Source organism: Rhinolophus ferrumequinum, chromosome 10, assembly GCF_004115265.2.
Source record: "Rhinolophus ferrumequinum isolate MPI-CBG mRhiFer1 chromosome 10, mRhiFer1_v1.p, whole genome shotgun sequence".
In the NCBI taxonomy this organism is placed as follows: Eukaryota; Metazoa; Chordata; class Mammalia; order Chiroptera; family Rhinolophidae; genus Rhinolophus; species Rhinolophus ferrumequinum.
Genome location: NC_046293.1, coordinates 33,281,173 through 33,298,150, shown reverse-complemented (window position 1 = coordinate 33,298,150; position 16,978 = coordinate 33,281,173). Strand labels below are relative to the sequence as shown.

Genomic DNA, 16,978 nt, shown 5'->3' with positions numbered 1-16,978 from the left:
ATATGAGCTTACATACCAAGAATACAGGACTATAGGGTGGGAGAAATCACACATTTTTTAATCCAATAGAATGGATAGAATTATGACTTGATTTGTATGACACTTGATAAGCCCTCAATAATAATACTTAGATCAGTAGTTCAGACCTTTATAAACCCTATGACTTTATAATTCTTTTTCCCTGATTCATCCCCCAACACACTAAACCACCTAGTAGCTGACTAAAGCACTAACTCTAGAATGGGCACATGGATGGGAGAAATTGAGTTGACACCCAAGAACAAAGTAGTTTGTAGAATATGGAACAATAGTACGTGCTCAAGAGCATGAAAGAGTCTATATAGCCAATCTCGATCCCCAGGAATCTGTGGCTTCCTTCCTTATTACCTCTCTCCACTGTCTCCCATTTCAATCAGCACTAAACTGCACTAAGTAGAGGACAAATCAGGTAATATCACGTGTCTGAAGAATCTACTCTTGGGGCAAAAACCTCAAAAAGCTTCTCACAGCTGAATAATGTGCCTGAATGAAGTTTATTCAGTGTTTGCTATGTGCAGATACCATCACAAGCATTTCATTTGTATTAACACATTTAAACCTCTCAACAATCCTATGAGGCAGGTATTATTACTGCATTACTATTATCCTCGCTTTGTAGATAGGAAACCGAGGCACAGAAAGGCTAGATAAGTAAATTGCCCGAGGCACACAGCTGGTAAATTCTGTCCCCTAAATTGGAGCTCCTCAAGTCTGACTCTAGTTTTTATACTGTTTACTTTTGATGAAGTCTAGCTTCTTTTTTTCTTTTATGGTTATCACCTTCCACGGCCTATGGAATCACTGCCTTCCCTAAAGTCACAAGGGTCCTGTGTTTTCTTTCAGAAGCTTTATTATTTTAACTTTTCAATTTAGGTCTATCTATGGTCCACCTCAGAGTAAAGTTTCATATGATGTGAAGTAGGGAGTATAATTCATTTTTTTTCCCAACCCCATTTGATCGCTCTGCTATCTTTATCAAACATTCAATGAACATTCCGCTAGGGGTCTAATTTGGGGCTTTCTGTTTTATTCTACTGGACCTATTTGCTGATCGTTATGCTAGCAACACACTATCTTGATTACTGTAGTTTAAGTTTTCAAATCAGGTGATGTGTTCCTTCAGACTTTGTTCTCCTTTTTCAAGATAGCTCTGGATATTCTAGGTTTGTTATATGTCCTCAACCATTTACTATAAGAACTGATTTTCCTTAAGTTGCTAATGAATAATAGCTTTCGTTATATAGCCTATCCCGATCAGAAGGGTCCTGTAGGACTTTACCAAGGAGCCATCTTTCTTCTATCTTTCTCATGCAACTGCTTCTATCTTTGAATCAGACACAGTATGAAAATAGAACTGACAAGTTTCAATCCTAGAATTTGTAGAAAACAATGAAGAAGCACACTAAAAGGCCACAGCTCCATATGAGACAACAAAGGTGATAAGGAAATACTCCCCTTATTCTATCAGCTTCAATAGTCAGAGAAGATAAGGGAAATAGAAAAGGCAATATTCTGTATCAATATCAGTAATGGCCACACAGAGAATTTCCCTTTCAATTTTCCCTTGCTTATGTTCCCTGACCTTGTACATTGCCACAGTACACCACTGTCATAGGCAATCAATATTTATTGTATATTAAGAAATGCTGAGAACAATGATTAAGAATTATTCTTAAGTAGTGATTCCATCACCCTAAAGTCTATAGTTCATAGAAGCCGTTTTTTCTACCTTCTGAACTTTTAGCACTAACAAAACAAGTCCCTAGGATTGCATCAGTGAAAATAAAAATTATAGTAATGGCAGCAAACACCAACTATTTAAGTGACCCAGATACTATAATAAACACTTTACATGCTGCAAGTAATTTAATTCTTACAACAATCCTGTTTGTTAGTTTCTATTATCATCCCCATTCTACAGATGAAGGAACTGAGTCACAGAGATTACAAATCTGTAGGTGGCTGAGTCATGATATAAATCTGGCTCCAATGCCTGTGTTCTTAACCTCTTCATCATACTATGTCAAGGAAAAAGCACTGTGATCTAAGCAGGGTCATTTGTTAGGATCTGCCATGGAAATCTCCAGAGAGTACCCTAACATGGATGACCTTCCAATATCCAAGATAAAATAACATTTCTATATAATTCTATACACAAAATGTGTAGTTCTATACATTGTTTTAAAAAATATGCATGTTTGTGTATAGATATATGGGGACATTCTGGGAAGCTTTGTACCAAAATTTTACCCATAATTAACTCTATGTAGTAGAATTATGTATGATTTTGATTTCTTTCATTGTTCTTTTAAATTTCTAATCTAAAAAAAAGGTCAGTAACATATTGTCTTTTTGATCAGAGGAAAAATAAAGCAATTTCCATTTTGAAGAACAGAATTCTAACAAAGAATTACCTGCTCTGCTTGGTGTCCGAAGGGCTGCACCGCTTCTCTCCAGGGGCCCATCAGCAGGATTCCCCTGGGAATATGGCCTGCCACAGCTGAGAAATATTGGAACAACTTTTAAGTATATCCTCTCTTTTAAAAAAATCATAGGTACACACCATCTCTAAGTACATTCGGATAGTAGGTCGGTGCAAAAGTAATTGCGGTTTTTCAATTATTTTTAACCTTTTAAACTGCAATTACTTTTGCACCAACCTAATATTTCTATGGCTTAAGACATTTTATGTCCAAAGAGCCCTTTAAGAAAAGATTGCATGTGTGAAAATAGAATAGGATGTTAGTTGTATTGTTTGACTCAAAAATTAATTTTTTTTTTTTTTTTTGAGATCGATCAGTTATCTGTTAAAGCCCTAAGGAGATAAACAAAGTAGTACATTTCAATGATGGGTGAATTTAAAATTACCACATAGGACGTGAGCTGAGGAAAACAGGCAAAGGGGGTACATCGTGGGTAACTGAGAAAAATGAAGGTACCTGAGAAGTGGACAGGGCTCTTCGACAGAGGAGGATGGAGGACATAGGATCCTTTTGCTTTCTCAACAGTTTGGACTGCATTATAAACTAAAAACTAACTCCACAAATGGCCTGGCAAGTTCCCCTTTCATTTATCTTGTTTAGACACTTCATGGTTAGATTTTCATTCTGCATTTTGCTTCTGGGTTCCTTCCTTCTGTCTAATATCACAATGGGTTTCAGAGGGTTTCTGTTTATTTATTTAAACACAGATTACTCACTCTAAAAGGAAAAGGAGTGAGAGTCTGTAATTTAATATACTAAACGTCACATCACTTTTTCCCTTGAACTGTGTTTATATGTGTAGTAGAGATAAGCACTTTCTAGTTAGAGAGTATTCTCATCCTAAGTTAATTATTTTTCAAGTCTTGTAGGTGAGTGGAAAAGCATATCATGCAAAATATTTCTGATTATGAAATCCCATCAGTTTGATTTAGGAAATCAAAAGAAAATGACCAAACAAAATGAAAAAGAAAGTAGATGCAAATGATGTGCTTACATTCTCGCATGAAACTCGGTAGAAGTAGGATTTATTAGTTTTAAGATTTTTCATTGCAAGAGAATACTTAAAAGGAACATTTATGTTAGTAGCTCAAATATACTACCACTTATGCCAATAAAACAGCTTGTTGCATAGACATTCCAGCAGCCAAGAGACTGGGATTCAACGCCAAACCCTTAGAGTTCAACAGGGGAAACCACAATAATTAGTCGTGTGTTTCTGGAGCTCTTTGTGCCTACATGGGTGGCGGCCTTCAAGGCAATAATAAAACATGGTTTGAATTATAGATTTATAAAGCCCAAACAAATAAAACACACACTACTGGCTTTATAAACATTACTGAGCAAGCAGGCAGTGAAATTGCCTTGTTTTTCTCTAAAATCTTTTTAATAAAAATCCCATTACATTTTTCCCGCTAAGAAGACAAAAAGTAGACTGTGATGAGGGAAGCTATAGGAGTGGTAGTATTTTTCTGACCATCTCTCTCCTCTTTTTAGGTGACTTATTTCACACAAGTCTGAAGCCCACAGTGGCAGTCTCCCTAGAAACACCTGAAGCAGATGTCCTCGATTCTGGTTACTCCACTGGGCTCCATCTTGACTCAAGATGCAAACCCCAAAAAATGTTTCTTAAGGGTGTTCCATCAAATGCCAGCTTCATGGGCAATTATTGGGAGTTAACCTAAAGAAATTGGGTCTGTGGTCAAATAAATTCAGAAAACACTAGATGGAACAAAAATAAGAGGTTTCCTTTTTGCAGGACTTCTCAGAGCTTTTAATAAAGTGATGTGTGTTGTGAATCACTACAAGGGAAATATGTCTGTTTTATCATGCTTTTCTTTGGGGAGGAGATGGAATTAATATCCTACAAAAATTATTTTATTAAAAAAGCTGTCACAGAGAGGGAAGCAGAATAACTTTTGGATGGTAGAATAACTTTTTACTCTAGCCACGGCCAAACAAACCAACCAACCAAAATGATTTTCCCTTTAAAAATATTTATAATGAGAAAGGAAGTAAAATAAAATTATAAAATGAAACAGCATTCATTTAGCTTATAGAGTTTATGAACAAAGGATCTGAAAATGAAATCTGTGAAGCTTAAAACTGAATACATGGATCGCATTTGGGTCTGTGAAACAATATGTGATATATTAGAAGACCACTATGTAACTAATTGATTCCAATGGTTATCCTCATTGATCTCAGAAAAGAAACATTTCATTCAAGGCACTCTCAGGATTATACTTAGTTTAAAAACACACAACTCTTTTCTACCTAAAGAGATATTATAAAGCTTTAAGATCAGTTCGAGATGAAGCTATCAGTGGAGACGAACTATGTTAATCATTAAGAGGAGGTACTTTCTTAGTGACAATGTTGGCAAAATAATTACTCTTGCCATGCTAGGCCCTTTTTTCTAATCCTCTGTGAAAAGACAACACTTTCGAATTGCATTTCGACATAACAGAGCAGTATAAGCAACTGTTTAACTGCATTCTGAGACCCATTTGAGTCCAGCCATAATGTGCCATGTGTTATTTGCACATTTTTAAAGTGGTAAAATGGGAATTACAAACTTAAGATGAAATGCCTTTAAAATCAATATAAAATTCTCTATGGAAAACAAATAAACACTATTCCAACCAAATAGCAAATTATGAATTACTTCATACGTTTTTCAAATACATGTTTTGTGAATGTTCTATTGGTAAGCAGACAAAATATACAACGAATTATATCATCTCCAAAGATTAGCTGTATGGACCATATGGACTCTACTTTCTATGAATAGAAAACCACTGAAAATATAGCCTATTCAACCCAAATCACATTATCCTATACTTCCTTGTCAACTACTTTGGCAAACATAGACACATCTGTGTGGACTGCTAGTGGGGGTTTCTAAGAAGAAAAACAGTATCAGTTTTATTGTTAAACTCCAGTTAACGACATTAAATCTTTACCTGCTGCATATCACAGGTGGAGTCAGTATCTGAGGCGAGAGGTCAGGGGCACTCTGAGTATAACTTAATGCCCGGTGAGAACCCAGGCCTTGTTTAGTCGTTGTGTCGGCCGATTCTGGAAACTGCACTGCAGAAATTTTGCTGACCGGACTGCTGGCTGGAGTCCCTTGGAGAGGTGAGGAACAGGGCGATGAAAGAGGTGAAATTTTAGCGAGGGCACCTGAGAAAGAAAGAGAGTTATTAAGTCAAAACAAATGTCTTTGGAATGCAATATTGCAACTCTTAAACTTCGCCGTGGGCTCCTTTTAACTCAATAAGGACCACATGAGTACTCAGGCCACCGGGCTGGCCTCCTCTGCATGCCACCATCTGGACGTGGTGTACAGTGAGGGTGTCTCCAAAGCATAAAATGTGAAGAATGAATCATCATGAAAAAAAAATCGGTGGCAACGTTGGCCAACCCAATTAAAGCCTTGGTGTCCTAGAGTAACTTCAGGACATCGGGATATTATTTTTGTTTCTTCTTGTCATTCTAACATGAGCACATTGGTTCAAGTTTTCTCATGTATTTGCCTTCTCTTAGGTTGTAAAGATTTTAGTAACAACAGGATCAACTATTGTTTTAAACATTAACGTATTAACGAGCAAAGTTTGGCAGGCATCGAACCCTTAAAATAGATAAATCAAAATGATACATTTTTGAGAGCAGTTAACTTTCATTGACCATCCATATTTTCAGTGAGACTACTTTTTCTGTGTGTATGAAACCATACTTTGATCAGAGTAATTTCTGAAGAAAACATTTACAAATGTAATATGATCCCTTTCAGATCAAAAATAGGCCTCAAGCTTAAATTTTAAGTGTGGATATTTGTGTCAAACTCTGTTTACTCTCTATTGTGAAAATTTTACAGAACACTGGATTAGATTTCAAAGTGCTCATGTTTGAGTACTGGGACGATGTCTTTTGATGTCACTTTCTCCCAAACATAGAGAAGGCAGCCTACCCTGAAAATTGAAGAAAAGAGAGAAATGACTTCTGAAAAAAACCACCTTACTGTTTTTCATGATTTTAAGACTGAACAACCTACTGTAAAGTAAATGAAATAAAATCCTTAAAGGTTGTTTTCTATTTCTCACCACTGCACAGCCAGCAGTTCTCACATCATTGAATAATACGTGTGGTGTACTGGCAGGTGGCTTAGTCTGCTGCTAATGTCCAGTTCTCCCCAAAGTTTTATTTGTAACACCCCAAAATTTTCCTGGTCCACTGAAAGGAATGTTAAGCTTGCTGAAGAGGTTTTGTAATTGTTAAGGTTCTGGATGGCACCATTGTTTCTTTTGTTTTGTTTTAAAAGATGAGAAATTGTATTCTTCCTTTGATTCCGTGTGGAGGCCAGCAACCCCTCCTAACCCTTTTCTCAGTATTTTTATTGTTGATGCCCGATCAACAGATCAATCCCCCACCTTTATACTTAACTGAAAGCATTCAGACCTCGAGAAGTTAAAAAGGCTTCCCAGGGTCATAGTGCTCGTAAGCAGGAGAATATGGAGTGAGCCCCACACTCTTAGTAAAATGTGGTTTATTAGTCCATACTTCTATCGGGAACTCCCCAATGAAGAAGAAAAATCCATTATTTATTAGGCAGCATCTGTATTGCTCTTTATAATGACACACCTTATGGTTTTAATTTTGATTTCTATTGAAAAGATTTAGCTATCTTACGAAAAATTCTGTCAAGCCTTCACATTACACAATCTCTTAAGCCAAAAGAAAATTAAATTCATGACATTTTGACTCCGAGTTTCCCAACCAACATATCATTGGGTGTAGCCAGCGGGTTATAGGGACCCTATGAAGTCCTAACAGTTATACATTTTTTTAAAAAAAGTATTTTATTTGGAAGCTCCAGAATAAATTTCTAATATTAGATTTATAGTATTTGAAATTACATTAGATGAGATCGGGCGCGTTCAGGGTGGTATGGCCGTAGACTTTTTTGTTATGTTTTATTGAGAGAGAATTCACATAATGTAAAATTAACCTTTTACAGTGTATAATTCAGTAGCATTTAGTTCCTCAACAGTGCTGTGCTTCAATCCCCTAAGTCTAGTTCAAAACATTTCTATCACCCAAAAAAGAAACCCTGCACCCTTAAGCAGTCATTCCCACCACGAAGCACTCCTCATCTCGCCTCCCTCCAGTCCCTCGTTACCTCTAATCTGCTTTCTGTCTCCATGGATTTACCTCTTCTGGATCTCAGTCTCTCACTTGATTTTTAAAATTTATTTACTGTTTTGCAATTCCTATGTTGTACACCTGAAACTAATATAATATTGTCTGGCAACAGTAATTGCAAAATAAAAATTAAAAAAAAAGAAACAACAGCAAAACAATAAATAAATTTTAAAAATCAAGTGAGAGACTGAGATCCAGAAGAGGTAAATCCATGGAGACAGAAAGCAGATTAGAGATAACGAGGGACTGGAGGGAGGTGAGATGAGGAGTGCTTCCTGGTGGGAATGACTGCTTAATGGTGCAGGGTTTCCTTTTTGGATGACAGAAATGTTTTGGAACTAGGCATAGGGGATTGAAGCACAGCACTGTTGAGGAACTAAATGCTACTGAATTATACACTGTAAAAGGGTTAATTTTACATTATGTGAATTCTCTCTCAATAAAACATAACAAAAAATAACAAAAAAAAGAAATTACATTAAAATCTAATTAGATTTTATAATTTTATACCATAAAGGAAATACAATTTTCAACAAGCTCTAAACCCCTTCCCATTTCTCCAATGCTATATAACATTATCATATTTGCACATATTATTGCACATATATGTGTGCTGTGATGTAAAAAAAGGTTGAAAAGGACTAGTTTAATTTATTTGTTAGATTATGGCCAACTGAGTCTCTAGATTGCTTAGAAAAAGCAGTATAGTCATTAAGGAGCTCGATAGGGGTATAACAGGGTATAAAGATTACCAAGGTATTTGCACAGAGTAAGTATCTCAATGATTTTTGTTCACTCAACAAATGTTCATTGTGTGCCTTGTTCTAGGGAATAAGGAGGCAGTAGCGAACAACAACGAAAGTCTCTATTTTCATGGAGCTTCCATTCTTTGGGGGGAAGACAGAAAGAAGCAGCAAGAGAAAGAGAAGGAGAGGAAGAGGTAAAGGAGGAGGAAGTGGAGGGAGTGAAGGAAGAGGAAGAAAAGGAAGAAAAAAGAAGAAGGAAGAAGAAAGAAAAAAGAAGGAAGAAGGAGAAGGAAGTGTAGGAGGAGAAGGAAGAAAAGAGAGTCAGGTAATTTTAAGTGATAGGAGGGAAAGTAATGCAGAGGGTAGAGAACAGACAAGGACAGAAATGTTCTAAGGATAAAATCTGAACAGAGGCCTGTTGAAATAAGGGAGACATTTAGACAAGCATCGGGGACAGCATGTTCCAGAAAGAGGGATCTACCTGGGGAGTATCAGAGGTTCAGTCAGGTCAGTATGACTTCAGTTTAGCAAGAGGAAGAAGGGGGGCAGGGAATGTTCTGGGAGAGACTGGATAGGGCCAGTAGGCCAAGTCAAGGTTTTAGCTGTATCTAAAAACAGAGACTCCTGATAGGCATTGCTTTAGGCAATTCTTTAATTATTTTGATAGGTAATTGTAAGTTTTATGACAAATTTCTACTTTTTTTACAAGGCCTGTGCCAACATTGCCCACTTCTGTTTCGACACAACATATTTTCTGAAGGCAATGTAAGAGAAGAGTGATTTTTTTCATTGCTAATTTTTAGTAGCTGCCAGCTGATGTTCTCAGAGAAATGCAGTTCTCTCTTAAATTTAAAAATCCACTCAACGATTAGAGTTCTTAGAACTCGGGGATTAACAAAACTTAAATAAATAAGCAGACCTTAAGACTCCAAATTTACTGCCTGGGATGAAATTTAAAATAAACTTTGAAACAGAGGAAAAGCACTTTGCTTCTGCGGTACTGTTAGTCTACATATTTTGAACACTTCTAACAAGCATGAGTCTTGGCAACAACCATGAAAAGCAGGGATATTTTTATTCTGTAGGTGAGAGGATAAAGGTATAAACATATAAACTCCTTTTTTTTCCAAACCAAATCATTATTTCTTATGGTGTGCATTACTATAGTTTACTTAAAGTTTTAAAAACAAAGGATTATGAATACCATAGGAAACGGGCACATGTTTACATATAGTAGCCTTCAAATAAATGGAGAGATATACAGAGGATGCCCCCAAAAATGTATACACATGTTAAGAAAGGAAAAAACTATTAAAATTACGCTGATGGTAACCACTTTGAGCACCTCTTGTAATTGCAGAAGTCAAACGTGACTTGTATTCATCTTTTGTTATGGGTATATATTGAGTATTACAAGTTTAATACATTTTTTTCCTTTCTTAAAATGTGTATACCTTTTTTTGTCACCCTCTGTAAGTGTAGACAATAACTAAATACTCCTCTTCTAGAAAGGATAGACTACAAATAAAATTATTTCAGATACAGGAACAGGATCCTCCAAGGAAATGGGAGAAATGCCCTTATTGTAAGTCTTCAAAAACAGATTTTTTTTTCTAAGATATTTTAAGTATAATCATGTCTATAGTTAGAGAACTTTATGACCTTTGAAGTTTCATCTAACTTTATGTTGCACACTCACACATTTAAACACACACACATACACACACACACACACACACACACACACACATGGGTGAAGGGATTCAGATAAGCATGTATTTTCTCAAGTATAGTTTTCTTCATTTTATATTTGAGTAATTTTAAGAGACTCCAGGAAAAAGACAGCTTATGAAATATACATCTTTGAATAATTGAAATTGCCCTAATATAAAATACTTAAAATTAAAACATTTAAAAATAATAAAAATAAAAATATAACTGTAAATTTTTTAAATGCCAAGTCCTTTTGAGTAATTTAGTCTCTAATATCTTGCTCCTGAGAGCATAAAAAAATGTGTGTCAAGACACTAGGAACTTTGGGCAATCAAAGGGAGATGATAAACAATACTGGAGGGAAATTATTTAAGTGAATCCATCTGTTTTGTGATGTAAAACTCTCAATTTAATTTTAATTGAACAAGGAAGGAACCAACATTTCTGATAAATGCATGCCTCTTTTCTAGGCCCACAGGCAAATAGGCAACCCTAACATTTCTCCAAAACAGAAACCTTATCTAAAGTTTAGAGAATGCAAAAAGAAAAAAGAAAAAAGAAAAAATCACAATGTCATAATTAAAGTTCTCTCTCATTTCAAATTTTCTATAGGAAAAAAAATCTACTTTTAGGTGCAGAAAGACCTGTAATCATTATAATAGGATTATAAGATTCTTGTAAGAATTATTAGAATCTGGGAAGGGACTACTGCAAATGGGGTAAGCATGAATTAGAGGAATTTTAAAAGCAGAATGACATAATGACAATTCTACATTATCAGTGACTCATAATAGAAAAGCAAGATTGAACATGCAAATTATATTTAAATCTCCTATTTTATACTCTAATCAAAGGACTCCTATGTGATTTCATCCATTTATTTTATATTAGTATCTGCATAATAATTGATTGTGTTTCAATCATTTAAATTAATGCTGATTGATCGAGCTAGAGGACCCATTGTTGATTTGATTTGTGCAAAGAACAGATTTCATTAGTCCTCTCTGGAAACAGGTCATTTATTTTTTCATTGTTTCTATTCTCTGCTTTATGTGTGCACCCCCTACCTCTTTTGCCTACTGCTTCTTACTTTCCTCCTCAGGCTCTATTCACACTTTGATTCCATTTCCTTATGCTGTTTGCCACAGAAAGGGGCTTTACCCAGTCCCTTTCCATGTAGTTTACTGAAAACCAGCTGGCATCACAGTCAATTACATCAAACAGAGCACACCTAGTTAGCTCAATCAGCACAAAATGCCATCAATGAAGGGAAACAAGTGTTTCAAAACAGAAAGGCCCATCTGATCAGGGAGAACTGTAATTGAATTTCAGCTCTCTGATTCTTGATGGATTTTTTTTTTCCCTTTTGGCAGACGTTCAGGGATTTGTTTAGTTGAATTCAGCATGCATAGGAAATAGGTTATTTTATAAATATTTATCTCTGCTGTGACAGCAATCTAGATATGACACAATGCAAAATCCCCTCCAAAGTTATCATGATGGAGATACCTTATGTACTTATGTCAGGAATGAGAGAGGCTCTTGCTGTGCCTATGGCTCTAATTTCTACCATCTGCCTTTGTGGCATCTTACATGGACATTCTTTTCCTTTTACCCTTTCCCTTTCTTTTTGAGTGCAGTCATATGAACTGGGGAGTATGACACAGGAATATGAGGCTGCTCATCCATCATGTCTTTCCATCATTTGTTCTGTATTTCCAGTGAATTCACTAACCATAATTTTCAGCTCATTTTCTTTCTTTATATTGAGGTATAACTGACATGTAATAGTATATTAGTTTCAGTTGTAGAACATAATGATTCCATATTTGCAAGTCAATTTTAGTATATGTGCTGCTAAGTGAACACAATTTTTAGCTTCTTGATTTTACCATGAGAGTTATGTTACTAATTTTAATTTTATTACCTAAATGAAGAAACTGAGAGACAGAAAACCAAATCCTTCCATTATCTCGTACTAGGCCAAGAACACCAAAAAATTCTAATTTTAAATTAATTCAGTTTATTGTCCTCAATTTTTTCTAGTATAAAGTCATTAGGACAAAAGAAAGGATTTAGGACTAATTATATAAGCTTGGGCAAGTTACTTAACATTTCTGTGCCTCAGTTTCCTCATCTGAGTTGTTTCCTGAGCTACAAAAGATGTAGAACACTTAAATTCATATTTCAGTCCTTGAGTTACATATTATTATTGTCTGACATTTTAATTCTGTCCTTAAAAACTCTTTAAAAAATATCCACAAATCTGGAAATATTATTTATGCATATAATGTTTGTTTGATGGACTCAAGGTTTTCAAAGTTATTTATGCATCATTTTTATTATACTCTGATTTCTCCATTAATTTTCTTTCTATAATACATCCATCATAAATTCCTTTAGTTAAGATTTGGCAGTTAGTAAAGTTTTCACTTATCTTAAAATGTCTTTAGTTCACTCCTATTCTTGTGAGATAGATTTGCCAGACACACAATTTTAGGTTGACTATTATATTCTCTCAGAAATTTGTATAAAATAATTCTACTGTGTTCGTATGTCCTTTATTTCAGATAGTCTGCTCTCCGACTGACTGTTTTTCCTGGAAAGTTAATTTGTCTTTTCTCTGGCTGACTTGAGTTGTTTTTTTTTTTTTTTTTTTTTTTTTTTTTTTGTCTTTGGTGGTGTGTAGTTTTACTATTTTGTGTTTATGTGTGAATTTTTTCCCCTTTACTCCGCTTTTCCTGAAAGAGTTTATATTCTACTACAACTATGATGATTATGTATATTAGATTTTCTAATTCCTTTGTTTATATTTCTTAAAATCTTTTACATTTTCCAGTGTCTCATCTACATTGCATTCTGGGTAATTTCTTTACATTGTCTGCTTCCCAGTTTACTACTTTTCCCTTCAGTAACGTATTACGTCACTTAACCTATCATGTTTCCTTGATTATATCTCCAAAAGTTATACTTAGCTGCTCTGCAATTATATCCTTTTCTTTTCTTTTTTTTATTGGGGAATATTGGGGAACAGTGTGTTTCTCCAGGGTCCATCAGCTCCAAGTCATTGTCCTTCGATCTAGTTGTGGAGGGTGCAGCTCAGCCCCAAGTCCAGTTGCCGTTTTCAATCTTAGTTGCAGGGGACACAGCCCACCATCCCATGCGGGAATTGAACTGGCGACCTTTGTTGATAAGAGCACGCGCTCTAACCAACTGAGCCATCCGGTCACCCCTCCAGAAGCTCATATTAGCTCGTTGTCTTCAATCCAGTTGCAGAGGGCACAGCTCACTGGCCCATGTGGGAATCGAACTGACAACCCTGTTGTTAAGAGCTCATGCTCTAACCAACTGAGCCATCTGGCCGCTCCTATATCTTCTTTTATTGCTATTATTTTTTATGATCTCATATTGTTCTTTAAATATTTTAAAATTAAATATTTTAGCATGTAAATAACTCAAACCTTTCAGAGATCTATAAAGTTAGTTTTCCCCCCATTTTTTCTAACTCATGGTATTTTTGGGTGTTCAGTGATCTTGGTTAAGTTACGATTTGTTTGAACTTGATATGTTGATGTCACATGGCCCTCAACTGGTGAAGCTTTCCTTCAAAAATAATTTGCTTGTATTTGTGTAGGGAGCCAAGGGGTTCTCCCAACCTATGACCACTTCAGTGCCCTTTTAAAAGTCTCCAGTTTAATGTGGAATGCTCAATTTCAGTCCCTCCACCTTGCGGGAGTCCCATCGGAGTCTCCACATTACCGAGCTAATCTGCATTTGCTCAGTAATTCAATGTAAGTATTTGCCCACATTGTCCTGTTCCTGACCCTGGTGAAAGCTCAATTCTATTTCTTAGGTCATTGATGACTCCTAAGTTATAAAATTAATGAACATTTCCAAAGAACAGAGAAGACCAGATTAGTTTTTGGAAAACCAGATTACCTATAATGGTTTCTTTCAGTGATGCAATTCCAATAAAAGTGTACTTTCTGGAGAAAGAGTCTTTCTACACTAAACAGCAGAGATTTACCCAAAGCTGGTGCATAAATGGTTTTAAGAAATAGTCATTAGTATAAAGTGGGTCATCAAAGGAGAAGGAAATCACTAAATTTTCTTTTCTAGATACAAAAAACAAAAGAAAACAGAAATGCTTCCTTAAGTTGTGCTGCTTGAAATGTTAGTTGAATGTGAGTACTCTCTCTAACCCTCATTGAAACATGGCCATTTTTGAGGACTTGTATTTCTGGGTGTGATTCTATAGTTTGTAGTAAATCCATACAATTTTAAGAACAAAATAGAAAAGCTGAGTTTGAAAAAAAAAAAAAAAAAAGTAGCTATCAAGGCAAAGCAACTCATTCAGGGGACTAAGTTCCCAGAGAGAAGAGATTCTCAGAAGGGTGAGCCAAATCCTGTGAACTGTTCTTCCTTTCAGCGCATTATTTACTAACCATTGGCATGGGGCAAAAGGCTAAGAATCCAGGCAGAAGGATGCAGCAATTAGGAAGTCAGGCCAGCAGAGCTTTTAGCAATGTCATGAGGCTCATGAGAGACAAAAATTGGAGTTTGGGGCTACCATGGCAGCCAGAACTTGAATGTCTAACAGCCCAGTGAGAAGGGGGCAATTTTCCCCTTGAGCCATTTGGTAACTTCTTAAGCTGCTATAAAGTCAGAAGATTATGAAGCTAAATAAAAAGGTACTGAGAATCTCATCAGAGTTTTCTGCAGTGCTGGGACAGATGAAAACTTGGAATTTAAACATTCCAAGAAGGAGCAGCCATAGTAAATACCTTCACTCTCAGTTGGGATTCCAGGAGGGGGGCAATCAGGAGACAAATTCGGATGAAAACTGTGTTCTAGTTTTGAGTTAGCACAGATTCTGATTGAGATAATCCCCAAATGATTTCTCTGCCCAGCCTGAAACTTCATTGTTCGTCATTTTGGTACCTAAACATCTTACCATAGCTCTCTAGGTCCTGTACCATCTGGCTTCTGTCACATTATCTGTTTTTATCTCCCTTTCTCAATGCTTTCCCTTTCTGCTTGCTAGCTTTGCCAGTCATTTAAAAATATTAAGTTCCTCAAGCTCCAAGTGTAGGGCCATGAATCTCTTTTCTTCTCTTTCATCACTTGAAAGTCTTACCCCATTTCCTTACACACACACTTTATAGAAATAGCTGACAGCCTGTTAAGAGTTCCTGGTACAACATAAGTGACAATTCTGTGACAGGAGGAACTGGGCCTGGCTTAATCACTGACATCCTCTTGAAACTGGTGTATTGTCTGAAATAGTAAACACTGCACACATATTTGTTAAGTAAATGAAGCTTGAGGGAAGGGAGAAGCTGGTGCTTAGAAACATGTGGGGTACACTGACACGAACCTGCAAAACTCCATGTAGTAGTTAGATGCCAGATCCTAGACGGGATAAATCACATCAAATTTCATTTTGCACCTGTCTGAAAGGGAAGAAAAACTTCCTGCCCACAGCGCTGTTGGGTCTTTTGGCTATTAACTCGTGGGGATTTTTCAAAGGGCTCTCAAAGGTTCTGAATTATATTTTCTCCAAATTTAAATATCTCTTCTTTTCAGTATTTATGTTTGGGAGAGGGGGTTGAAGAGTGATACAAAGTAAGAATTTCTTTGAAAAAAATGATAATATGCATAGTAAATACAGCATTTCTTTGAACTCATATAAATACCATACTCCTGAAAATTAATTTTCTTTTAACAGCCACTAAAAATAAAATTGAAATTTGATGAATACATGATGTGGTTTTATATTATAAGCTGATGCTTCCAGAGATTATCCTCAATGGTGACAGTGATTTCCTATTCATCCAACAAGCTCAAGAAAAGAAAGAATCTGTTTCATCACATAAAGTGGAAAGGTAAGTAATTAATTGGTTATTGAGGCTTCTTCTTTTTTAGGACAGGCACACCAAACACATCCGAATGTACGGCATCCTCTGAATCTTCTTTCAACATCTAAGGCTTAGTTCACTCCGTGACTGCACACTCAGTGAACATGAACTCTTCTCCCCGTAAATTGCTTACCTGGTCGATTTGGCTTTTTAGCCTTTACATAGTTAGCTGCAGAAACAGCGTAGGACGAAGTGAAGGATCTGCTTTTGGTGAGGGTCATCATCACTGGGTTATTCCAGGAATCAGCACTAACAGCACTATAAAGACAGAGAGTAAAGGATAATGAAGAAATCATTCATTGAGACTGAGGCAGATCTTGCCAGAACCCAACCATCATTTCCATAGTAGACTTGCCAATCCGACTCATGGTCCAGATTGTGACAGAACCACTTTACTTCCAAATGACGAAATCAGCTAGCTAAGATCCATGACTACTGCAGGGATACAGCAGTCACTCATCAAACATACTGGGTTAATAAAAGAGCAACGATAACTTTCCTATTTATCCAATTACTAGGAAACAAACATCTTCTCACCCTACTTTTATAATCATGTTCCTCCCAGATTTTCGAAAAACTTGGAAAATTAACTAGTTAAGATGCAGGTGAACTTACATTCATTATGACTGTCATGATGCTGCCTTATACCCTGGTTCCCCAAAAATAAGACCTAGCCGGATAATCAGCTCTAATGCGTCTTTTGGAGCAAAAATTAATATAAGACCCGGTCTTATTTTACTACAAGATTGGGTATAATATAATATAATATAATATAATATAATATAATATAATACAATGTAATATAATACTGGGTCTTATATTAATTTTTGCTCCAAAAGATGCATTATTGCTGATTGTCTGGCTAGGTCTTATTTTA

At 36.0% G+C, this 16,978-nt stretch overlaps 1 protein-coding gene across 2 annotated transcripts in view; it reads right to left on the bottom strand.

Moving 5' to 3' along the window:
* Nucleotides 1–16,978, bottom strand: part of PDE3A (phosphodiesterase 3A) — a 282,403-nt gene that overhangs the window by 30,709 nt on the left and 234,716 nt on the right. Inside the window, exons 5-7 of one of the 2 annotated variants that reach the window (XM_033117595.1) lie at nt 16,235–16,359; nt 5,486–5,651; nt 2,454–2,539 (exon numbers count right to left, since the gene is read on the bottom strand). In XM_033117595.1, the coding sequence (XP_032973486.1) occupies nt 2,454–2,539; nt 5,486–5,651; nt 16,235–16,359 (377 nt within the window). Of the gene's footprint in view, nt 1–2,453; nt 2,540–5,485; nt 5,706–16,234; nt 16,360–16,978 lie in introns of both variants that reach the window. The other variant, XM_033117593.1, reaches the window with a different exon arrangement.